The sequence below is a fragment of the Perognathus longimembris genome, chromosome 5, assembly GCF_023159225.1.
Source record: "Perognathus longimembris pacificus isolate PPM17 chromosome 5, ASM2315922v1, whole genome shotgun sequence".
Classification (NCBI taxonomy): domain Eukaryota; kingdom Metazoa; phylum Chordata; class Mammalia; order Rodentia; family Heteromyidae; genus Perognathus; species Perognathus longimembris.
The window spans coordinates 49,235,083-49,261,085 of NC_063165.1; the positions used below are offsets into that span (position 1 = coordinate 49,235,083).

The window sequence follows — 26,003 nt, forward strand, 5'->3', positions numbered from 1 at the left end:
TCTATTATTTCAATTTATTGTTCCATAATTCATAACATAAAAAGCAATTTCTCTATAGAAGCTTAAAATACAACATTAATATAGTGAAATTCTAATCTTAGAAAGATGAAGCACTCAGTTTTTTTTCTGAATTCATTTCTCCAGAAGACCAGTCCTTAAAGACTTTTGGAGTCTAGCTATGTTGGCATCCAAAGCTGCCAGGCCATTTCTGAAGTCCTGTTCATCACGAGAGGTGAACGTTGAAAAAGAAGAAATGCTCCAGTCTGACATCAAGTCAGAATGTAAAAAGCTGGCATTGCAGACAGCATTAGCCTTGCCTTTTCCTTGAACGCTGGTGGCATGACAAGCTGCTGGACTGTGATGTGCAGTCTGGTCCTTTGTGTCCTCAGTGGCAACAGGAATCTTATCAATCGCTTCCTTTATTTTCTTGAGGAGCTGTATATCTTCCATATCAGCTGTCCTGGAAAGGTTTGGGTGTACATCTTCTGCTTCATTCTTTGAAGAATCAACTACAGGTGCACACAGTTTATTTTTTGATTCAGAGATAAGTGTACTGTTGCTGACTAGTTGTGTTGTAGCAACACTTATCTTGGGCTGAGGGGAGACTCTTTGAGGAAGTGGTGAATGCTTTTTAGAAGTGCTTCTAGCCAAAGGAATATAAACTGTATTATCCAAATTATACCCTTCTATTAAAGTCATGGTTTCACACTCCGTGTCAGAACCTTGCTGTGATAGGGTACAGAGATTCTCAGGTACAGATATTCCCTCCATGGCTCTAGTGTCACTATGTGGAAGGCCTTTGGGGGGCAGAACATTTTCATAAGGACTGTTTAGGTCTATGGTTTCCTCATTCTTAATTGTAGAAAGTAGTTCTGAGTGTGCAAAACTGTTATTTGTTTCTAATTTATTTAGGTAGCTCATGATGGAAGTGTGAAGAGGGGCTGGATTCTGTTCAAGTTGCTTATCATAAATGTTCAGAAGTGATTTGGTAAGGTTATTCCCAGGCTTGCAACGAGCAGTATCCACACTAAGATCTGAGAGCAGCTTTGCCATGCTATTCTGTAAAGTTCTGCCAAGAAGAATTTAGTGGCATAATTGTTAATATTTTACCTGTTTCTGTCATTTATACATGTGTCCAATCTTAAAAAAACAAAACAAGGATTTAAAACAAGTGTCTGATTCTCAATATGAGCCTAGCTATGAAAAGCACAAAATCAGAGAACATGCTCTGGTAAGAGTAAACTAAAATAACAAGTGGTAAAAGATGTTGGTTTTCAATAAATCTATAAAGGTTCATAATAGTTGTCTTTTGAGGTACGGAAATGATTTATTCTTGAGCAACACTGTAAACAGAATCACTAAGTAAAGACAAAAAAAGAAAACCAACCTAATAGTGGTAAGCTGAGGTACAAAGCAAAATGGAAAATGCACTTATTCATTTGTTCTGGAATTTATTAAAAACTATTTCCCCCTATTCAAAATGCAATGGACACTGGAACAATACTGGAAAAAAGTGGATGGTTAAGAGACAATTATCTGCCATAATTAGGTAATAGCAGTAAGCATCAGAAAAGTATACTAGAAGGAAAATCACCCAGGCTTAGAAGCTAGACAGTATGGAACTAAAGCCTGCTGCCATTAGTAATATATCTTGAACAAGTTATTCTTTCTGAATCTCAGTTTCCTCATGTCAAGCTCCTCTCTGAATTGTTAAAAATCAGACATCTCTTTTCTAAGAGATTTAAACCACAGGTACAAAAAGCAAACATCAATTGTCTAAAGTGACTCTAGGGGTTGGATGATGGCCATGCAGATCTGGCTGTGTTGTCCAGACTACTGTTTTCTCTTCTAATGTTAAAGTGGTTGTACTAGCCCAACTGGCACTTGAGATGTTCCCAACTGATTAAATTGCAGAAGATGCTACCAAACACACCATAAATTACCAGCATGGATGAATTTAGGTACAATTAAGTTCAAAGTTTAAACTTTTAAATTTAAAACACAAAACAAATCTATGAATACACATGGCACTTTGAAACTGTTGCTGAATCTTCAGAAAAATAAGTGCTACTAACAGATTTCTTTGTGAGACTCTATACTAAACCCATCCACCATGATTTCATAGTCATTGAAAGAGTGAAATTAATCATCTGTTAGTTGAGCATGAGGCAGGATTTGTGCCCAACATAAAACAGGTGCTTAATAGAAATGGAAAAGAACTGAAAATTTTTGAGTTGTATAAAAGACCAAAAAGTATGTATCTAACGTTTTGGAAATTATGTTTTCTAAAGGAAGGTAATTTCTAAGACTTGGTTATCTTCTCTTTCTATATTAGGTTAAATGTTAAGAAAAGGAAGGCTACAATCACAAGCAAACTTGTTTTCCTTCCTAATAAACAATGGAAAAGGCAGGCAGATGAGTGTTCCTTTGAAAGAATAAATAAGAACAATTGTGTTATCTACAAAGATAGAAGACTCCCTCAATATTAGATCATCTTCAGAGAGGCAGTCTTTTACAAACGAGGGAAGCAAAGGTGAAGAGAGAATGCAAATTCTCACTCAGGTTCCAGCCCAAGACTCAAACTAGTTGTGAGTTTATTCCCTTAGACTTCCATGTATAGTTATGTCTAGAATAATTATACTACAATTTACTCTGAAAGACTGCTCTTCTTCCTTTTTTGTTATCAAATTCGTTTTAAGTGCTTTTTACATGTGAAGTAAAAGAAACCCGAGATTGATCACTGTACATTCATTGTATGTGTGTATGAAAATAAAACAATTGGGACCCCTTCTTGTGCAATTAATATATGCTAATAAAAACCTTAAATCACACGCACACATAGAATATAACATTTAATAAATGTTTGTTAAATAAACAAGTAAGCAAACAAATCTATCAATTCATCTATCTCAGGTTAAAAATGCTAAGGTTTTCAACATTTTTATACAACTTGTGGGTGGGATGGGAAAAACTTGGGAGTGAGGGAAGACATTACATTGTCCAACAGGAAATGTACTCTGCCTGACTTATATAACTGTAAGCCCTCTGTTTTCAGCATTTTCAAATAAAATAAACAACAAAAAAGAAATGCTGACAGAGAATCAGTCTACTGACACACATCACCATTTCCCTGTGACATCTCCCTAGTCCTACAGCCTGCAAGCTCTTTAATACCACTCTAAAGTAGCATCACTTCTTCACTTTTTTTTTTAAGGTGGAAAAGGGTTTTATTTACCAAGGAGCTTTATTTACAACCTAAAACCCAGAACCAGAACAGCCCTCCACCTCCAAATACTGATGTACAACTACCTTGTCCTGGGTTAATTACCCAGAACCCAGACCAGACCTGACCTCTAAACCTCCACTCCTTAATTTCCAACCTCCAGAGGAGCAAGCTTCTTTCTATACCTCCTTCCTACAGGCCTCACCTCTCCTCAGGCCCCAGGCCTCCCCACAGGCCTCAGGCTTTAGGCTCCTTCAAAGCTCTGCTCCCTCCACTCTGGTAGGCACCACCTTGCTTTCTGCTTTCCTCCCTCCACTTTCTGCTTTCCTGCCTCCTCCCTCCCTCTCCCCCTCTCCTCTCCATAGCATCACTTCATACATGGTGAACACTATATATGGGAAAACTAAGGCTACCTAAGAATTGATAGAAAGTTAATACTTTTTTTTCTTTCGCACACATGACCCTGAATACTGGCAGGCCTGCACACATGCACACAAACACACATAACATCTAAGGCTTAATTAGATTCAATTAGGAAAAAGTTGTCACCAGAAATAAACTATTTATCAAAAACCACGTGTGTGAAAGAAAAAAAGTAGAACTAAGAGATAGGATTTCTAAGCCTAGATCAGGCATTAACTTTCTATCAATTCTTAGCCTTAGTTTTCACATATATGAAAATGCAAATATTAAAATTTTCCCTTCATACACCAGGGCAAATCAAAATAACAAATATGGAAAAGAGAAGGCTTAGAAAAATAATCAAAGCATTTTATAATAAGATATTCATTTTGATTCCGTACGCATCAAAAGGAGGAAAGACAAAACCACGAAACTAATACAGATTCTGCCTGGAATTGAGCACCATGGCATTTGGCAACATTAACTTATTTTCCTTTCCTCCAAGCACAAAGTAATGTGGAATGAGGAGAAAGAATCATTAGCCACCCTCATACGTGGTTCATAGCAATATTATATACATGTACTAAATACACATGTTGAAATACCAAATTATAGGTCATAAATATATTCAACTATTATGTGTTAATCAAAACATTTAAAAATATTTGATATACATGTTAACTATTCTGATTTGATCATAACATTATATTGTATGTACTAATCTGCCATACTATATAAATTTGTATGATTAATAAAAATAATCATAAAATTTTCTGAATGCCTTTTTCAGCCTCTGAATCAGGACTTTTTATTTTAAATGAGTTAATTTGAGTACTGAGCACATTTTCCACTTAGAACAGGTCTATCATAATATAACTCTTCGCAAAGTGAAGGAACTTCTGTATTTCTTTCTTCTGCCAAATTGCTCTGAGTAGGACTTCAATACTACCTTAAGGACTGGTAAGAGTTTGCAATCTTGTCTTGTTCCTCACTCTGAAGGAAGTTTCTAACTTTTCCCCATTAAGTATAATCTTAGCTTGTCATGTATAGCCTTCATTATGATAAAATAATTATTTCTGTATCTAATCTGTTGAGCTATTGTATTAAAATCATGAAAAAGTGTTGAATTTCCCTGTAGCTATTAAGATAATCATATGGCTTTTAATTCTTCATTTTGTTAATGTGTGGTTTATTGCATTTACTGACAGAAATCCTGTCATAAGTTTGAATAAAATTATGCTAGTAAATGTGAAAAAAAGCTATTTCTATATTAACATTATTTTCCTTATTTATTAAACTAAATTAGTAACTAAATATATACATGTGCATATATATTACTGCCTTATCTATGTCCCTCAAGATTATAATTCAAATGGATCTGTAAACAGAATATAAAGTAGAATATTTTATATGTAAGACTTTTATATTCTTTTTCTTTTTATTATCTATTTTTGTCAGTCGTGAGGATTGAGCTCTAGGCCTGGGCCCTGTCCCTGAGCTCTTCAGCTCAAGGCCAGTGCTCTACCACTTGAGCCACAGTGTCACTTCCGGTTTCCTGGTGGTTAATTAGAGGTAAGAGTCTCATGGACTTTCCTTCCTGGGCTGGCTTTGAACCTTGATCCTCTGATCTCAGCCTCCTGAGTACTAGGATTACAGACATGAGCCAGTGGCGCCGGGCATCTTTTTAGATTATTTATATTTGGAATTATGTACTTCTAGGATCATTAAAAGGCAAGCACAGATCTGATGTTTTTCAGGCCTAAACTAACTAACTTCTCAGGGATTTTAAAAAAATTGTTAGAAATCTAATTCTTAACACATTTCAAAAGAAAACTGAACTGTGGAGACAGTATTTTATTTATTTGGAAAAAAGACTGGCTAAAGAATGAAGATATATGAGGGTTTCCTGTCAACACATTTCATTGGTAAAATGAAGAAAACAAGAGTCAAAGAGGTTTGAATGACTGACCCAATATCAAATGCCATGAGGATTTAGAATGCAAAATGCTCTCTTTGAATTATTTCTTAAGTTTCCTCAACAACCTTACATACCTACTTTACAAATGAAGTTTAGGAAAGGTAAAAAAATTTATTCAAAGTTGTGCAGATAATATGCAGCAGAGCTGAGATTCCATCCAGGGATCTCAGAGCAAGAGAGCTTAACCACTTTGTTAAGTAATGTTACCTAAGAGTCACATTTTAAAAAAGCATTCGGACAGGTTTAAAATTTCCAAACTAGATTAATTGGAGCAGGAGAAAGCATAAGCAATTAGCAAAAGAAACCCTGGAAAAATAAGAGAAAAGGATACAGGAAAAAGAATGCAGATTTGACCTTATTTGAGGTTTACAAATACACCTAATGAAAAACCTGGGCTGTTGCAGTCAATTTTACCTGGTTAATTCTCTCAATCGAGTTACCTCGGCATCACGCTGGCGTAGTGTTATTCCCAATATCTGATTTTCTTTTTCAGCAGTTTCTAACTTAAACTGGGAGTTTTTCACATTGACCAAGGCTTCTTCCAATTCTAAAACAACAAAAAAAGTTTCAGTTTTTTTCATTCTTTTTAAAATGTGACTAAAACTGTAGTCCAAATACATACCAATTTTTATCCGTGTCATCTCAATGTCAAATTGCTGTTTATTTTCAAGAAGAGTTTGATCTTTGTCTTTAAATAAACTAGTAAATTTTTTATTTTCATCTTTCTGATTTTCAATCACTTTTAAGAGCTCTTCATTTTTACTCTGTAGTAATTCCTGACTCTTCATTAACTCCTGCAACTGATTTTGTAGTGACATGTTCAACGACTGAAGAGAAAACACTGTAAGACAAAACAGATCAAATAGTAATTTCCAAATGTTAAAAGACTGCAAAAGATTTGTCTTTAGAAAAAGCAAGCCCTAAAATTTATTGATTGTATGTAATCATTATGTGCATGAGCCAGTTCTAAATAAATACTAAATGTATTTTGAAAAGTCATTAGCAGAAGTCATGCTTTTCTCCTCTAATTCATACTTTAGGCATTATTTTCAACTTTCTATTTTTTTTATTTTTTTATTTTTTGGCCAGTCCTGGGGCTTGGACTCAGGGCCTGAGCACTGTCCCTGGCTTCTTCTTGCTCAAGGCTAGCACTCTGCCACTTGAGCCACAGCGCCCCTTCTGGCCATTTTGTGTATATGTGGTGCTGGGGAATCGAACCCAGGGCCTCATGTATACGAGGCAAGCACTCTTGCCACTAGGCCATATCCCCAGCCCCTATTTTCAACTTTTTAAATTAAAGAATAATACATGTGCAAAGCAAATATTTCAAATGTCACAGAATACTAATGACATTCTATGATTCCCTCTCAGTGCCTTGGCTCTCCTTCTAGATGCATTTATTCTGTTATCTTTCTGGAAAACACTTCTATACAGAATATTGTACGTAAAAACTCATATATTTGAACATAAAAGAGTTATACTATACTCACAAGTTCTCACCTTTTTTTTTCCTGTCAGAATGCTAGAGACCTGTTACATTGTTTTCATGGCACCATTTCTGTGTATAAGGCACTGTATTAGAATCTGGTTATACAGAAGTAAACACAGACATGGTTCCAGTTCTCACAGAGCTGGCACTAAACAAGAATGTAAAAATAGTAATAAAAAGGCTAAAATAAGAAGAAAACCAACAGCAATGGAAGTGGATAAGAGAACAAAAAGAGGTATCTCAACTTATATGGGAACTATTTATCCACTCCTTCTTCTCTTGGCCTCCTCTCTCTTACCCTCACTTTGCCTGTATCTTTGGTTTACAGTGGGACCAGAGTGATTTATCAGTAGTTATGAAGTCAACACTTTGCATTCTCTCTGGATACTCATATTTTTCTTATTGCTTTACAAGAGATGTTGGTATTAAGACATTAATTCTCTTGTCATGTATCAAAAAAGAGTTACCCCTTTTAATGCTTTTTGGATGTATTTTACTATTCAGCAATTGACAAAGAAATAGTAGCAACATATTCGATCAATCTGTTCCTTTGTAATATTTTGTTTTTATCAGGCTTAGGAAAAGCTCCTGACAGCTGTCAACTTTTTTAGAATGTGTTATAGTTTTTTATCTGCTAAGTGTTGTGACCCATAAGGACAATTTGGCAGCTGACTTTTGTAGAAAAAGAAAAGATTCTACTAACTGGGGAGGCAAAGGAGAGAGGAAGAGTTGAGCCCAGGAAAAATCAGCCTAGGCAACTACTTGACACCTTGTCTCAAAACCAAAGACAACAGAAAAAGAACACAAAGTCAATCTATCAAAACTGCATACATGTGCCCTTACCTTTGTCTCACAAATTCTAGTACTGTACATAGAGCCTATAAAAATGTTCACATTAGGGCTGGAGGCATGACTCAAGAGGTAGAGTGCCTGATCAGCAACTGTAAGGTCCCGAATTCAAACCCCTGTACCATTAAAGGGGAGCAAAAATGAAAAGGAAAGGAACTAATAGATGTGCACAAGGACATACTGTACAGGGATTTTCATTTCATTGTTTGCATGCATATTGTACTTAAAATTTTCAAAATTACAAAGACTGTAATATCAATCCTTACAGTTCTTTTACCTACATTCAAGATTACATTTCATAGTACTGGATGCCTTCGCAGTTATTTCTTGTTCTTTGAGTCGCTGATTCAAAATTTTCAATTGCCTAAATGAAATAACAAAGAACTATGAATGCAAGAATATCAAGTCCATTTAAGTGTACATTTGACAGTCTATCAAAAAAGACAAAATGAAAGTACACAAAGCTACCTAGTAGATCAGAAGAAATCCACTCAATACCCAAAACACTACCTTAAATTTTAATACAGAATATTATTCTAATTTTTAAGTTACTATTTTTAAAAAAGAAAATCCACTTAGACAAAAGAATTAGGAATACCATTCTTTATTAATATTTTTCAAAGATTGCTTACTTTGAATGATTTGTAGTATTATCCTTTTGGCACAAAATATGCCAAAATACAAATAAGCTAGTCTCTAGTTGCTAAGGGAGACAGTATACCTTCTACAAATTAGGATTTTGTGGTCTAAAATCAAATGGCCTTGGAGTTGACTCTGCAGTTTTTAGATGTAAGACCTAGTACAAAGTATTTAACTTTGCCAAGACTTTCATGGAACTGTCAGAGGAGTATTTAAAAACAAAACATGTATAAAGAACAAAATAAGCATTCAGTAAATGTTTGCACTGTATACTTTACCATCAATTATTTTGTTTCTTTTCCTTGCACTATTGAGATTTGAATTCAAGTTCTCATGTTTGTAAGGCAAGCACCTTGCCATTTGAGCTATACTTCTAGCCCTACACTAATAATCTCCAGAAAAATAATCCTAAATGAATAAATCTTACTGTCATGCTTTTGTAAGCTGCTGGTCTGTAAATTTAAGCTATTTTACAACTTGGAATACTATTTTCTTCTTGAAAATCCTTTCAGGTCCCTGGTAAGTACCATCTCTGACAGTGTCTATAGCTCATGCAACAGAAACACTTTCTCAGGGCACATTCACAATGCAGTGTAGAAGTACCTGAAAATATCCTCCAATTCCCTGCCAAGTACAATGATGAACAGACAAGGGAGTCATCACTGAAACACTCAAAGATAACATTAACAATATAGTTGCAATTTCTTTTAGATTTCAAGATTAGATCACTGGTTTAAATCTCTCTTAAACAAATTAAGAGTATTATTACAAGACAGCAAAAAAAAGAAAAGTATATAAAAATTTAAGTGAGCTATTTCCTACTTCTAATTGTGGTGGTGCTACTAGTAATTAGCTACTAGTAGGGGGAAACTGTGTCACAGGCTCTTATATTAGGAAGGCTAGGTGTCTTATTTTATACAACAAAATAATAAGAAGACAATCAGTTCTGGTCTAAAGCATATGAATGCACTAATGTTAATCTACACTTTCTTTTTCCCAGATATTGGACAGTGGATTCATGAAGTAAAAGGAGCCTGTATCCTCAGACAGATAGAAAGACACAGACATAAACACACACACACACACACACACACACACACACACACACACACTAGACAAGTTAGGGAAAATCTCTGGAAAATGGTGAAAAGTAGAATAAAGTAAAACTAAAAGTTTTCTGAGAAAGCTCATTTGAAATCTTGTTCTGGTTATGAGATCTTTGCCTACAGACTAAATAAACTTATAAATTCTTACCGTTGCAAGTGAGCATTTTCACTTTTTAATGGTTGCATGGCTAGTGCTATTTCAATTTGAGTATTTGTGTTTCCACTTTTTGCTAGAAGTCCAGATATGCATGCTTCTAATTCTGCTACCAACCTCTGAATTTCTGAATCCTCTATAAAAGGCAGAGATTAATAAAATCAGTATTTTAAATTGATTTTAGACAAGATTATTAGAATTATTACTAAAGGAGAAAATATAGTGTGCATACTTGCTATATACTTCAGTTATTTATGATTTAGTAAATCAGATTTTTCTTTCCTGTTTGCATTTGCTTACTCAGAACAGTTCTAAGAAAATTAAATTCCATAAAATAAAGATGAATCTTAAATCACAGTATTATTATATTTAGGATTTCTTTTTCAGTTAAGTCAACTAGTGATTGATTTAACCATCAAAAGTGGTTTAGACATGTTTCTTAGTTCAGACTTATCAAAGGTCTATAGTAAATTCCTATAAGTTACACTATTTAATTTTTGATTCTGGTACAAAAATAATTTACTTTAGATTATATGCCAAAATATTAAGTGAGGGTTCCGTAAAAGTTTCGTTTGATTTTATAAAATAGACTCAATATAATTGACCATACCTTTACAATTCTTAAAAAAATTAATTTGAAGAAGCAAACAAACACAAATAGAAGGTAAGTATTAAATATTTAGAATTAGGTATTAACTGATATAAAAAGTTGAAAGTATATTAAAGTTGTAATATTTTATTCAATTCTGAAAGTATTTGTAAAATCTTGATGAAAAGTACATGCACACATTAAATAAGATGCCCAATCACTGAGCAAACTCCTCAGAATTTGTAGAATGCTTTTTCTCATAGGCTGTGAGAGCAGGAACCTGTACTTTTTAAGAGCTACAATCTTAGTCAAATCATTTAACTTAAAAAAAAGTTTTTTAAAAAAGTGTTCACTTGGGGCTGGGAGTATGGCCTAGTGGCAAGAGTGCTTGCCTCCTAACACATGAAGCTCTCAGTTCGATTCCCCAGCACCACATATATGGAAAATGGCCAGAGGGGGCGCTGTGGCTCAAGTGGCAGAGTGCTAGCCTTGAGCAAGAAGAGGCCAGGGACAGTGCTCAGGCCCTGAGTCCAAGGCCCAGGACTGCCCCCCCCCCAAAAAAAAAGTGTTCACTTAAATTGCCACATACTTATTAAGTGTATTAAGTATAACATGCTGTTCTGACACTCTATGTATTTCTTGTAGTGAAAATACTGAAAATCCACTCCCAGAAAATTAGAATACATTGCTATAGCTATAGTTACCATATTGTACAATATTATCTCTTGAACTTATCCTTCCTATCTAGCTAAAATTTTTATCTTTTGTTTGACCCAAGCCTAGGGTTCTTCATGCTTATAGGAAGATAATAACAATATCACACTGTGTTGCTGAGAAGATGAAATAGGATGTTTTTCTCCAAGCCTCACTTTCCTTATCTGTGAAATGGAGAAAATTATAGTACTTCATAAGGTTTCCATGAGGATCAAATAAGATAATACAAAGAAAACAGAACAGTGCCAAGTACATGGTTAAGTATTCAATAAGTAAAACCCAATACTGTTACTACTATTATTGTTGTTGTCATGATTAAATATCTGATTAAGAGGATAGTAACATTTTTTTTATTAAGTAGTTGCATAAAAGGAGTTACAATTCCCTAAGTTGGTAGTCATAATTTGAAGGTTTAAAAACAAGGAGATTTGAACACACTAAACCTGTGGCTTACTATTCCCATAGTACTATCTGCAAATAAGTATTCACAGTGAGTGTTTTCAAAAGCAAGTCTGGAAAATACATAACTCATTCCAAGTAAAACTCATTAATTTTATGTGTTATGTTTGCATGTTATATATAAGAATATATAAGGGTGGAAAGTGGGAAAGAGAATAGGAGAGTGATAGAGGGGATGAGATTGAACATATTGTAAACATGTGTGGGAATGTTAACAATGAAATCGTCCTCTGTATTACTAATATAAGCTAATATTTTTATAAAGTATATACATATTATACGAAAGTATATAAATATTATAAAATGAAAGTGATTAGAGTCTGGCTCACTCAAGAAAATCTTTAAGAGGAAAACCCTAAAAGTAAACTAAGAAAGGCACACAAATGTTTGGGTTACTTCTCAAAATGCTATCTGTCAAATAATATAGTTGTTGGTTATTAAAGAAATGATGGAAAAAGGAATTTGAGGGGTTCCCCCCCCACCTGCATTTTCTTTATTTTGTCCATTGTGGGTCTTGAACTTGAGGCCTGGGGAGTCACTGAGCTCTTTTTACTCAAGGTTAATGCTCTACCAACTTTGAGCCAAAGAGACACTTCTGGGCTTTTTGTTGTTGTTGTTTGGTTGGTTGGTTTTTGTTTTTTGAGTAGTTAGTTGGAGATAAGAGTTCTCATGGGGACTTTTCTGCCCAGGCTGGCTTCAAACTGCACTCCTCAGATCTCAGCCTCCTGAGTAGTTAGGATTAGAGGCATCACCTGGCACCGGCTTTCCCCTGCATTTTAAAAATATAAATGAATAAGCCTATTGTAGGACATTACTCATCTTTAGGAATCATCTGAGCACTATAATTTTATCTCTACAAATTCTCTTTGACAAAATCCATTTGGATCAAACAGAATGAATACACTCTTGTGAGCAAGTCTGAAAGCCTGATATTTTCCAGTATATTTCAAATCCTCAGGAAGGGATAAAACCTAAAAATTAAAAATATGACCAACAGAAGTAATTTCCTTATCAGCTAGAAACATGGAAAAGCACAATAAATTCTATGTCAATTATTCAACATTTGAATGATGGCTTGATCATGCCATTGCTATTTAGCTTAACATCATGTTAGAGAAAATTACAAAGAAAAATACTCATCTACCTTGTTCTGATACCAGGGCCTTGAGCTCTCCCAACAAATAGTTTATAGTTCTAACTTTTTCAGCAGTCTGGTTCACATTTTTTGCCTTCTGTACATCCTTGACTATTTTTGCGTCTTGTACATGTATGTTTAAATACTTTCCTTCATTTGTGGCCTCTCCAACTTGTTCTCTGGCACATCTTTCTTCACTAGTGGCCAAGAAAGCTGGCTGTGAATGAGTGAGGCTTCCACATGTCTGAATGTCCGGGACAGATTCTTTTCCACAAGATGGAAACAGAGACATATGTGTTTGAAAACACTTTAGTAGGTCTGCTTCTTCAGAAACTGTTGGTTGTGGCAGAATCCAATTAGCAAGATTCAGCTGCTGGAATGTTGCAATATCTGCCTTTTCATTTTGGGGCAAGCTACATTGAACTCCACGATGGTTATTAAATGAATTCCTTGGAATATCCGGGTAATTCACAGAGGCTGTTTTATCTTGTGGTGCAAACTTATTATTATCATCTGTTTGAACTTCCTAAAGCAAGCAAGTTTAAAAAAAAAGCCTTCAAACATGTAAGCACTCACTTTCAGGTACTATTTATAACAAACTAGAACAGAAGTAAAATTTTTTCTAAAATTAGAAGCTGATTTTTAGCTTAAAAATAGCTATATTTCTCCCCAGACCAATAAAGAACTAGTATTTTAAAGTTTAATTACACTCTGCAATATGGGGATATTATAAGACCATAACTAAAATAGTGTTTACAAATAACACTCATACTTGAAATGCATTAACAATTAATCCACTTTTGTACTAAAACATTTCCATTTCAGAAATTGCCTTCTAAGAAAACAAGTTCAAGCTTACAAAAATCTTTCGCAAAAACATATTGGACTGGAGATGTAACTCAGTTGTAGTATAGCTACTATAGTTGTAGTATTGCTTGCCTGAAGAAAGCTCTGAGTTCAATCTCCAGCATTAGGAGAAAAAATAATCCACACATCCCCTTTTAAATGTTAGAGTGGTAGAAACCTGTCTGTTACTGAAATAGCTAGACTAAAGACAGACTATGGTATACTCATTAAATACAGAATTAATACTTACTAGTAAGATATATATTAAAAGAAATATAAGTAAAAAGCAAGATATGAAACTATAAAATTATAAGTCTTACATTAAAATGAAAGCAAGCTTAAAATTAAACAAAATAAAATGTATATAGAGAATAAAATGACTGAGAAACATTCTATATCAGAGTACAAGTATGGGTGGTAGGATGGCTGATATTTTCTACAGAGCTCTTCTTCTCTTACTCCCTAATATTTGTCCTTAATAATCACATAAATATTTTCTTTCTTTCTCTATTTTTTTTCCTGTCAGTTGTGGGGCTTGAACTCAGGGACTGAGCACTGTCCCTTAGTTTTTGCTCAAAGCTAGCCCCCTCCCACTCTGAGCCACAGCGCCAATTTCAGTTTTCTGGTGGTTAATTAGAGATAAGAGTCTCATGGACATTCCTGCCCAGGCTGGCTTAGAACCATGATCCTCAGATCTCAGTCTCATGAGTCGCCAGGATTATAGGCTTGAGCCACTGGGACCCAGCTCAGATAAGCACTTTCTAATAAAAAAAAAAAAAACCTGAAAGATTAAAGTCTTTATACTCTAGTACATTAAAATCCAATCAGTAAACTCAATATTCTCCTCCTACAGTGATGTTTACTCATAATATATGAAATACCCACAGAATGAACCATTGGAAGGCAGGATGGCCGCTGGGGTGACCGGGTTGGAGTGGAGGTACACAAGCCACAATTAGAGAGTGGTGTTGCCTGAGATTCTAAAGGTAAGAAGGTGGAAAAAAAAATCATTCACATCTCACATTGCTTATATGATCACAAAGCAATTTAATTATAGCTTATATTCAATTTTCTTAAAAGTATCATTCATACTAACCAGGACCACATACAGCAGGAGTCCCATTAGGGCTCTTCTTTGAAGCCAAGTTATTCATCAGAGACATCTGAGTCTGTACATGCTCACAGAGGGCTTGGTATATTATTGGTGAGTACATTCGATAATGATCTTGTAACGACCAATTTTGCACCATGTCTGATGTGTCTTTTTCACTTCTAGTCAAAGCATCTTTAGGTATCTGTTTCTTATTATCAGAAGATACTAATGTAGAAGAAAGAATTTCAAAAACTTTTACCATAAGATCTTAAGAGGAAAAGCATCACTGTCAGACATAGATTAATTCATCATACACTTCACAGAAGGGCTTTACCAATATCACTCTGTAAAGAAAAGCAACCCAAATACCCAAATTCTTTTAAGGGTAGATAAGGAATTAATTTTCCTTAGTCAAAATCATCTATATTAACTTAAAAAATCCTTAGTATATTAAAAATAATAATGTAACACCACTTGTTTTCATATCTTGGGGTTCATTTTGCTTAGCATCATCTTATATGATCATATGTACATAGTCATTGAACTACTGTGATCCTCTGCTAGAACTATCCTAGACATATGCTAATTATCACCAATGAGGGAAAACATAGAGTCTATATTTCTTTAGGTCTGGCTCACTTCACTTAGTATGATTTTTTTCCAAGTCTTTCCATTCCCTTACAAATGGAGCAATGCCATTCTTTCTGACAGAAGCATAGAATTTCATTGTGAATATATACCACATTTATACGTTTATCTGAATTAGGGAAGGGATGGAGAACATCAAAATGGTGAGACAAAGGATAAAAGATGAACCAATTCAATAGCGATATTTACAAGACAATATGTTGTAAAACCAACTTTACAACTGGAGGGGGGGTACTGTAAAGGAGGGAAGGTGGGAGAAAAATGAGAGAAGAGCTAACAAGTTTGACAAGAAATACACTCACTACCTTACATATGTAACTGTAGCCCCTCTGTATATCACCTTGACAATTAAATTTTTTAAAATCCTTATTAAATGCTCCCTCCCAAAAGTCCAGTGAAATTTTCACCTGCTCCCTTGCCCACTTCATTCTTTCATGGGAAACTTGAACCAGAAAGAAAGAACATTCTGTAACATCTTTATGTTTTGACAGTCTATAAAATACAAAACAAAAAAGTCAGAGCTTTGAGATAAGTCAGTAAAAAAGAGCACAATTTATATACTGGGCCACTGAAATAAACATCTTAACTTGGCATTGAAATTTCTCAAAGCCTGACCCAAACTTGTTTTTCTGTCTTTTCATCACCCTTACCTCAAAATTTTCATTCTAGTCATGCCAACTTAGATACCAAACAAGCCTTTTTTGCTTTTCTGTAACATTACTCACCATGAATCACTTATTTCTATTCACTCGCCAAAGCCTGAAAGTTTCCATCTTCCTTTAAGTTTGTTCCAATTTAACCACACTCCAATCTAGTAATTGCACTTCACTATCCAAAAGCATATACTGTCCAGTTAAATTGTGTATACCATTCACATATTATCCTATGCTGCTTAACGTCTTCTCTGTGGCTGAACTAGCTTCTCTAAACAGCACAGTATTTTACACTTTATTTCCCTCACTAATCTTCATACAAAACACAAATATGTTGTTAATTAACCAATGAGTGAAAAATTTTCTATATAGCATTGTTCTATAGATTAGAATAGCCATGTGTTGATGGTTCACACCCGTAATCCTAGCTACTCAGGAGGCTGAGATCTGAGGATTGCAGTTCAAAGCCAGACAGGGCAGGAAAGTCTGTAAGACACTTTATCTCCAATTAACCACATATAAAAAGCTGGAAGTGGAGCTGTGGCTCAAGTGGTAGAGGATCTAGCCTTGAGGGGAGGAAAAAACAAAAAAAAAGCTCAGGGACAGTTCCCAGGCACTGAATTCAAGCCCTAGGACTGGCAAAAAAATAAAAATAATAAAAATATATATGAGAATAAAAATACAAAAATATATTTTCTTGCCTTACTAGATTCCTCCTCCAAATGAGGTCTCAACACTATTAATAGAAATGAGTGCTCTGATAGTTCATAGGTCATCAAAGTAAATAATAACTAGAAAAATATATAGTGTATAGTAGTACCTATCAAAGCCAAGCATACTGGTAATCTATGACACTCCCACAAATATGAAATGAATGCTTATGTCTCTTAAAATATGTGTACTAGCTGAGACCTTGAGCAAATTTTCATCTTAATCTCTCTTTCCACTAGAAAAAAGTGGCAATAAATAAAAGGAATAGCACTTCCCCAGATCACAGTGATTTGGGTCCTGGCTGGGAGATTTCTAAAGTCTGCCACTGCCAAAAGTAGAGGCCTGGCCTCTAAGCTGACTTCATGTTGTTACTTCTGAGCCACTATTTCTGAGATCACAGACATACCCATAAGTCTTCCAAAAAGAACCCACTTGCTCTGTCTACCTAGACTACCTTATAGATTCAGTCACCACAGGCTGTGGGCATAGCTTATGCAGCCCTGTCTCTGTCTATGCTGGAAAGAAGTCCAATTCCTGCTTGTAGCCTACTATATAAGAAACGTCACAGCAGAGACTTCAAAACCAATTCTCTGCAGAATTTGATGTCTTTTACCAGGTGATGCCTGAGCTCTGGGGAACAGAGTATGACCCAAAGGTATGACCCAAAAGGAGACATTAAAGATCTGTGAAGAGGACGAGGACTTGTTCTATTTGCTCTCCTTCAACTCTCAGGAGCACTAGGATCACAACCACTGAGGAGTGTGGGGCGAAGCTCTTAAAGGAACGATCATTATGGGAAATTTTTCTCAATAATACAACAGGAAATCACAACATCATGCTATTTGAGGATGCTATTTAGACATGACCATAGATGCATCCTTGAATTCTCAGATAGAATTCTTTTGCTATATGGGGAACCCAACCCCGGGCTTCACCTCAAGGGAACATTACTGGAAATTGGATATGAACAACTCTTGGGGTTGGCACTCCATAAGTCTATAGAGATTCTGGGATAAGGAAGAATCCACACTGATTGAATGGGAGGACATATTCCATCTTATGAGAAGCAGGATAATCATTACATTTCTTGACTACTTCTCTCACTACTTTCCTCATTAGATAGAGAAATCTCTGGGATAGATTGATTTGTTCCTTGATTATGAGAATAGGAGCTTTTGCATATTGTCAGGAGTTCCTTTATATTGAGGTACCCTGCTGGATCCTTCAATTTCCTTGTCAGGCCTTCTCCTCCCAGCCCACACCCCAGTTAAATGTAATAAATAGTATCAATAATCTAACGGTATGTCTGGTAACTGTATATCTGAAAGAACCCTTCACAGTTGAAGAATAATACTTTATTCAACTGCCATTTTAATGTAACCTTATTTTGTTAAGTATGAAAAACAGAGTAAAATGAAACAAAAAAGAATGACTGCTTCATAACACTACAATAACGTGCAGCACATAGTAAAACCTCAATACAATTGATCACCACATAGTTACAGATTCAGGGTAGACAAATAAATTTTTTACATTCATAAATCTTGCTATTTGGCAATATAGCCTCAAATATGTTCCCCCCAAAGTAATTAAAACCCAAAGCAGGAATAATTATTTTTACTATCTTAACAGATATAGATGAACTACAACAAAATGGGTTAATAAATCTTGGTAAGCAAATAGTCACTCGTATTGGGAAGACAATTTTGAAATAAAATGGAAAAGCAACTCTAAAATATTATAACTGTGAAACTTATAATGTGTGTGTGTCGGGTGGGGGGGGGGGGGAGTCATATCCTTTGGCTGTCAGCACACTGCTAGCCCAGATCTTAGATCTCCTTCTATTCCTGGATTTCCTTTGGTCCCTTAGATAAGAATAGTTTAATTTGAGGAATTCTCTAATTTCATACGCAGTCCCAGGTAATGTTTCTCATTCACCTTCTTTCCAAGTAATAGTTTTTACAACATCTCATCAAACTGTCATGTACCATATTATGTCTGCCAGCAGATGTCATAATCTAACATAAAATAATAAAATCTAACAATATTTCTTAAAATTCAAAGCCTCTGAAAAAAACCCAAAGTCCTTTGTAAACTTAGTTCATATGAAACTCTACTGATGTTGAATTTTCTACTTCAGGTATAAAGTCTTAAATAATCCAAGTTAAACTGAATAACCATAAAGTGCACATAAAACAAAGACTGCATTTACATTACTACAACATTTTAGAACATACATATATACGTACACGTATCAAACATTAACAAAATATATCTGCTAATACACCAACACAAATAACACAAATGAAATACATGTTCTTGCTCTCATTAATTAATGATACCAAAGCACTTTCCATGAAAGTTTTACCTAACAGACCAGGATCACAGTATGTTTCATTGGTATTGACTAGAATTAATGAAAGGGAGTCAGTCCATGAAACCTTTCTGGTCTATGAATTCTAGATGTCATACAAGCAGTGGCTACTGAATGGATGTATAAATATCATTTGACACATTAAGTCCTGCCATATAAAAAGCAAATATTTAGTGTAGATAGTGTAAAGAAGAGCTTTGGAAGCCTGCTTTGGTTTGAAGTATATAACCATTACTTTCTGGCCTTAGTGGGCCTTTTTTCAATGTCATTCTGAGTTTGAACGTTTTCTCTGGAAAATCCAGATACTTTTCTGCTTAGAAAAATGACAGTATAAACCAGATATCTACTTAGTAATTAAAAGCTGGATAGTGAAAACAAAGCATAAATGTACATATACAACTAAAATTAAAAAAACAAAATTTTAAATGAAAGACAACATCATAATCCTGGCAATTTATCAACATCTCCAGAATTAAAGATTACCTTCAAATAAACAAGAATAAAATGCTTACGTATTTCTTTCCGAACTACTGAAGGAACATATTTTTCACGCCTTTTCTGTTTAGAATCACATTTTTTGCTTTCTAAAGGTCTTGAATTACATCTGTTTTCTGAATATACTGCTTCTGAACCTTTAATAATGAAAATAAAAATTTAGTAATATTAAAAAGAACTATTTCACTGAGAAAAGATGATCGAAGAAACATTAAAAAAAAAAAAAAAGACCTGAATCTTCATTTTTCAAAATGTCTCGCAGCAAAGAAGCACAACCATCAAGCCCCCGTACAGGTTCAATCTGTGAGGAAAACATCAATTAGAATACATTTGTATGTAAAATCATAATGCAAGGAAAAAAACAGATATTACAAAGATTAATTGCATTATTTGTAAATAATTTTGTCTTGATAAACACTTAAAACGAGATTTTTCTACTTCCACAGGGCAACTACAGACTAATAGTGTGTATTCTACCTATTTTAATCTTACCTGTCCTTCTGAATCAGAATAAACAGGATGGCCAGAATCTGCATTAAGATGTGATACTTTCCTTAAATGGGTTCTAGAAAACAAGATGAATATTCTTAAGAAACACAGTTTTTTTTTCGCTACATGTTAGTATGCAGTCATTGGCTTTTCAGCAAAATCTTATCAAACTATATTTAGAATGGCAAGGATAGTATGAAGATAGAACAACGGCTAAACACTCAAATGACTGATATAGGTAGATATGAAAAGCTACTCCCTAGAACTTCTGAAGGCAGAGGACCATTTAATTTTCTGGGGTTGGTAAAATGTAATCCAGCCCAAAGACCTAACAGTTCCTGAGTTGTGCTAGTATCATAATCTTCTTGAATTACTTACCCCTTTTTCCCATGTGTTATTCTGGCAGATCCAGGGGGCCTTCCTGAAGACAACACCTATGAAATATATAATATTACAGTGGATCTAAATATTAACTTGTTATATTTTCAAGTGCCATCTTGACAAACTCTGAACTGTCATTCCCGCTTTCCCCCACCTTCCTAAACTAGAATAGTGTACCTATCAAACAGTAACCTCCCATCTTCTCTCCCCATTGCCAATGACCATTCTATTTCTATCAATTTAACCACTATATAGTCCTCATATAAACAAAATAAAGTGTATGTCTTTTTGTGACTAGCATGTGTTCATGATTCATTGATATAACATGTATCAAAAGTTCTCTTTGTACAATCGAATACAATTCTATTGCATGTTTATAGCATGTCATTCTTTTTTATGAGATATATCCTAAAAATCCAAATTTTCAACTTAACCTTTATGTAATAAATGTGAAACAGGAAGCAAGGAACACACATATTTCATTCATTGTTTATTTCTTAAATCTGAAAACTAGTATAATTTGAAACCAGAAGTATCTACCATTGTTGAGTTTAACTATACAAACCTCCAAACATGTATGTAATCCTAAACTACATGAGTCCAATACTGAGAAGGTCAAAGTTCCAGGCAGTAAAAACAAGTCTTCAAGACTTCATCTCAATGGGAAGAAGCTGGGCATGGTGGTACATGTCTGTCATGCTAGCTATGACAGGAAGCAATCTTCTCATTTTATAATAGGGGAATTGCAGTTCAGTATACACCCAAGCAAGAAGTGAGACTCTAGCTCAAAAATAACAAGTGCAGAAAAAGGGTTAGAAGTGTAGCTCAGCAGCAAAGGACCTGCCTAGCAAGCACAAGGAAATGAGTTCCATAGTATTGGAGGAAATCTCATAGCAATATTGTAAGCAAGGCACAGGTGGCTCATGCCTGTAATCCTAGCTACTCAGGAGGCTGAGATCTGAAGATCGCAGTTTGAAGTCAGCCGGAGCAGGAAAGCCCATAAGACTTATATCTAATTAACCACAAAAAAGCTGAAGTGAAGCTGTGGCTCAAGTGGTAAAGTGCTAGGCATAAGCAGAAAGCTTAGGCATGAGCAAAAAGGTCAGAGACAGTGCGCAGGCCCTGAGTTTAAGCCCTAGAACAAGCAATGCTGTTTTGTCTTTTTATTTTTCCCAAAGAAAGGCTGATTTTAAAAGTAACATAGACGAGCTATCTTTCATGTATTAAAAAGAAAAATATATGTATTTCCTTTACATGTATCTTATGTCTTGGAATACTAGAAATAGTTATAGTTGTCTCTGGGCAGGGAAACTACAGTATGCATCAGACAGACCAATAAGAGGTTTTCTATGGTATAGCTTTTAATACTTTAATAATTTTGTATCCAATAAATACAATCACCAAACTGTCATTTTAAGATTTCAAAGTCCCTAATCCTTCCATCTCTGTATATAGTCACTGTCACAGTTTCATTCATATTTTGTCATGTTTACATTTTCTCACAATGCAGCTTTAAGCAATAATTACCAAACTTCCTTAAGTTATATGATATTCTATCATTTGCTTAATTATGTACTCGTCATTCTAGAAATGCTACCAAGGACACATTGGTGTGCGTGTGTGTGTATGCCAATCCTTAAACTCAGATGCAGTCCCTAAGCTTTTGTGCTCAAAGCTAGTGCTCTACCACTTGGGCCACAGCTTCACTTCCAGCTTTTTTGGTGCTTAATTGAAGAGTCTCATGGACTTTACTGCCCAGACTGGCTTTGAACTGTGATTCTCAGATCTCAGTCTCCTGAGTAGCTAGGATTACAGGCATGAGCCACCAACATCAGACTGAGAATATATGTGTGCGTGTGTGTATACATATATACATATACATATATATATATTTTTAAAGCTGAGTTGGGAAGAGTTATGATCCTTGAGACAATTTGGGATATCAAGCATCATAAAGCCAGCAGTGAGAATCAACTTTGTAGGAAATAAGGCTCCACTAACCTCTGTGTCACATTTTCAGAGGCTTTTCCTTTGTTATAGCTATATTTATATCCTGGTTGGAATCAAAATAAAAATTTAAGATATAGTACAAGATCAAGTCCCAAAACAAAACCTTTCAATAGATAGTTTTCTTTTAAAATAAAAGGAAAAAAGGCAGATACTGGTGGCTTACACCTATAAACATAGCTACTCAGTAGATGAGATTAGGAATGTCACAGTTCAAAGTCAGTCCAAGCAAAAAGTTTGCAAGAGCTCATCTCAACCAATAGTTGGGCACAGTGGTTAAGCACTTGTTATCCCAGCTATAGAGAAAAGTATAGAGGATCACAGTCCAGGCCAGCTCAAGCAAAAAATAAGATCCCATCTCAAAAATAACCAGAGCAAAAAAGGGCTGTAGTCATTACTCAAGAGGTAGTACCAGGAAAAAAATATACTGAGATAATTTATAGCCTAATTGTTAGTTAATAGTTTTTCTTTCCCTCCCTCTCTCCATTTGGTTAAAAAAAATGCTTGATAAAAGTACTCTGAAACAATTTCCTTCCATTTTGGGGGTTATTTTTTACTTTGAATAAGTAGCACAAAGGAATTTCTGTATATGCTTCAGCCAGAATCCACAATTCTGGACATTGTACATTTGCCCTATTTTCTCTGAATATAGACAAAATATTGTGGGCTTTTATTTGGGGTGGGGGGAAGGTCTGGCCATTACAGTTAAGGAAGAGACAAAATATCCTTAAACACTACATAAGAACAGACTATTATTTACCATAATCATCAAAATCAGGAAATCAACATTTAGTTTTATATTTTAATCTAGAGGCCTTAAGTTTCCCAATACTGACTTTTTTTTTTTGCCAGTCCTGGAGCTTGAACTCGGGGCCTGAACACTGTCCCTGGCTTCTTTTTGCTCAAGGCTAGCACTCTGCCACTAGAGCCACAGGGCCACTTCTGGTCTTTTCTATATATGTGGTGCTGAGGAATCGAACCCAGGGCTTCATGTAAACGAGGCAAGCACTCTTACCACTAGGCCATATTCCCAGCCCCCAATACTCTCCTTTATAGGAAAAGAATGATCACAAACTGCAATAAAACTCCCATAGACCTTAAGTCTCTTTAGTATCTTCTGATCTGGAATAGCTCCTTGAACTGCTGCTCATTGTCTTATAATAACCTTGACATATTTAAAGAGCCAGTTCATTTGTAAAATGTTCCTCTGGACATTTAGATGTGTCTGATGTTTCCTTCTGATCAAACTCAGGTTATATATTTCTGGCAGAAATAGATGTGTCATTTCAATACAGTGTAAGTAGACATATGTCAGCTTGTCCTGTAACTGGTGATATAAACTGCTATTAAGATGGTATCTGCCAGGTTTTCTTTCCTACAAATACTCAGAAGTGGAGCTGACTGGTCCACATGAGTACTATTTTTACGTTTTGTTTCATTTTATTTTTTGACCCATGGTATCACAACATTTATCCAAGCTAGTCTTAAACTTATAATCTCTTGACTCAGCCTCCTAAGTGCTATATCTGGCTCACTTTTAACTTTTTAAAAAATTGTTATTATAAAGGTGATGTTACTGTTTCTTAAGTCAGGCACTCATGTACTCAGTACATTTCTTTTAGGACAATGTTACCCCTTCCTTTTTTTCCCAGTTTTTCTTTCCTGTTCCTGTCCCTTTTAACTTCTTGAGGAAATCTCAAACTGTTTTCCATAGCAGTTGTGTAAATGCTAACAGCATGGTTTGTGGAGTGCTTACCTAGTAAGCTCAAGGCCATGAGTTTTAACCCTTATACCACAGCAGTTACACTTTTTATGTTTCTACCTAAAGGGTTCAATTTCTCAATATCCTTAACAACACCTTTTGTTAGGTAATATCTGTGGTTTTAATTTGCATTTTCCTGATTATCAGTGAGGTTGAGCATCTTTTCATATGCCTGTGGGCTAAGTACACATCTCTGGAGAAAGGTATATTCAATTCCTTTGTTCATTATTAGATTCTTTTTAATTTTTATGCTTTGGGGTTGTATTTTGGATATTAACTCTCTTCCAGATATGTGACTTGGAAATACATATATGATGGTCCTGGGGCTTGAACTCAGGGCCTGGGAGCTGTCCCTGAGCTTCTATTGCTCAAGGCTAGTGCTCTACCACTTGAACAGCAGCTCCAATTCCAGATTCTTTAGCAATTAATTGGAGATAAGAGCCTCATGGCCTTTCCTGTCCAGGCTGACTTCAAATGGAGGCCTTCAGATCTCAGACTCCTGAATAGCTAGGATTACAGGCGAGAGCCACTAGAGCCTGGTGACTTGCTTTTATTTTATCTCTATCTATAGGTTGTCTTTTCTTTGTTGTGTGATATCACTGGTGTACCTAGGCCCATCTTACAACACTTCTGCCTCATACCTATGGTTAGCCATTCCTCCAGAAACTATGGTTCCTTTAATGGACAATAGTCTTTAGGAAACAAGATCTACAAACTAGATGCAGACTTTGCTACTAGGGTTTTCTATCTTTGTTCACACGATTAAAAAAAAAAAACTTGGTTGAAATCTGGATAATGGTAACTTTTAATCTTGTGAGTTCTTTTTTAATTTTGGAATTTTCCTATATTAATATTCAACAAAACGTAATGGTTTTGTTTCCTTGTGTGTAAGTAACATGTTTGGCTTGCTTTCGCCATTAAGCAAACCAATAGACTTAGAGCCATCCTTTCTAGATAGTGAAAAATGTCTTTTTCATATTTAGGATTAAAAGCACAATTATCTGGTTAAAGGATTATTGGCATCTTACTGGTCTTTGCTACAGGCTATAAAACTTTCTGTGACAATGTCTTTCTCCCAAGGGAAAGACCTTAATTGGGAGACTTAAAAAGGCATCACGCTTAAAAGAGCATTCGGGGCAAGCCTGGGAAGGGCCGAGACGGGCTGGCTAACATGCGAGGCCATTCTCAAGCTAGGGGAGATTGTCACTAGCCAGGGGTGAGGCGGGACTGGAACCCAGCCTGACTTCCTAGCCTGCGTCCCGGAGGACAGCGACGACTTCGGACATGGAGCCTCCAGCGTCCCGGAGGGCCGCGACGACCGACACACGGAGCACAGCGACCCGCAGGCAGCCGCGCGAGGCGGGAGGCCCAGGGCCCCCCGCCCAGCCCACGCCTTCTCAGGGCCTACGCCAACGCCTCGCGTCCCCGGCCTGAAAACCAACTCAGGTCCCTCACCACCCCCATCCTACCACGGCAGACTTTTCCAGGTCCGCAGCCCTCACCTGGCCCGGTCGAGATCCGGACCTGACCATTGCTCGCAGTCTCAGAAAAACACAGACGGAGAGAAGAAAAGCTGCCCTGTAAATGGAATTAACCGCCGTGGACTTCCGATCCCCTTTGGCCCGCCCCCTCTTCTTCCGCTTCCGGTAAGGTGCCCGCCGTGCGGCGCGCTTCATGGCTTCTCTCACACTGTCATTTTTTTTTCTGACTCGGGATCCCGGGCGACTGGAACGTGCGCAGCTATCGACTCCTCCCCTCTTCTCGGCTCGTCGCATTCCGGTAAGAGAAACCAACAGAATTCACATGG

The 26,003-nt window shown here is 35.9% G+C and overlaps 1 protein-coding gene across 1 annotated transcript; it reads right to left on the minus strand.

Moving 5' to 3' along the window:
- Ccdc14 (coiled-coil domain containing 14) lies at nt 1–25,969 on the minus strand. The gene is made up of 13 exons (XM_048346784.1): nt 25,699–25,969; nt 20,425–20,480; nt 20,050–20,122; nt 19,789–19,858; nt 19,575–19,694; nt 14,680–14,901; nt 14,469–14,563; nt 12,747–13,263; nt 9,835–9,976; nt 8,223–8,305; nt 6,226–6,444; nt 6,018–6,150; nt 1–1,069 (listed from the first exon to the last, which is right to left on the minus strand). The coding sequence occupies exons 1-13, from the start codon at nt 25,870–25,872 to the stop codon at nt 133–135; spliced, it is 2,841 nt and encodes a 946-aa protein (XP_048202741.1). The 5' UTR covers nt 25,873–25,969; the 3' UTR covers nt 1–132.
- Nucleotides 25,970–26,003: the final 34 nt, after the last annotated feature.

Bases quoted from the DNA above. Each gene is read 5' to 3' on its own strand.
- Ccdc14 (XM_048346784.1), bottom strand. From the start codon at position 25,872: ATGAAGCGCGCCGCACGGCGGGCACCTTACCGGAAGCGGAAGAAGAGG. The intron at 13,264-14,468 runs GTGGGTATTTCA...TGCTTGCTTTAG, and splicing joins GCCTTCCAATGGTTCATTCT to GAAGTTCAAACAGATGATAA. The intron at 8,306-9,834 runs GTAAGAATTTAT...TATTTCATTTAG, and splicing joins GAAAATGCTCACTTGCAACG to GCAATTGAAAATTTTGAATC.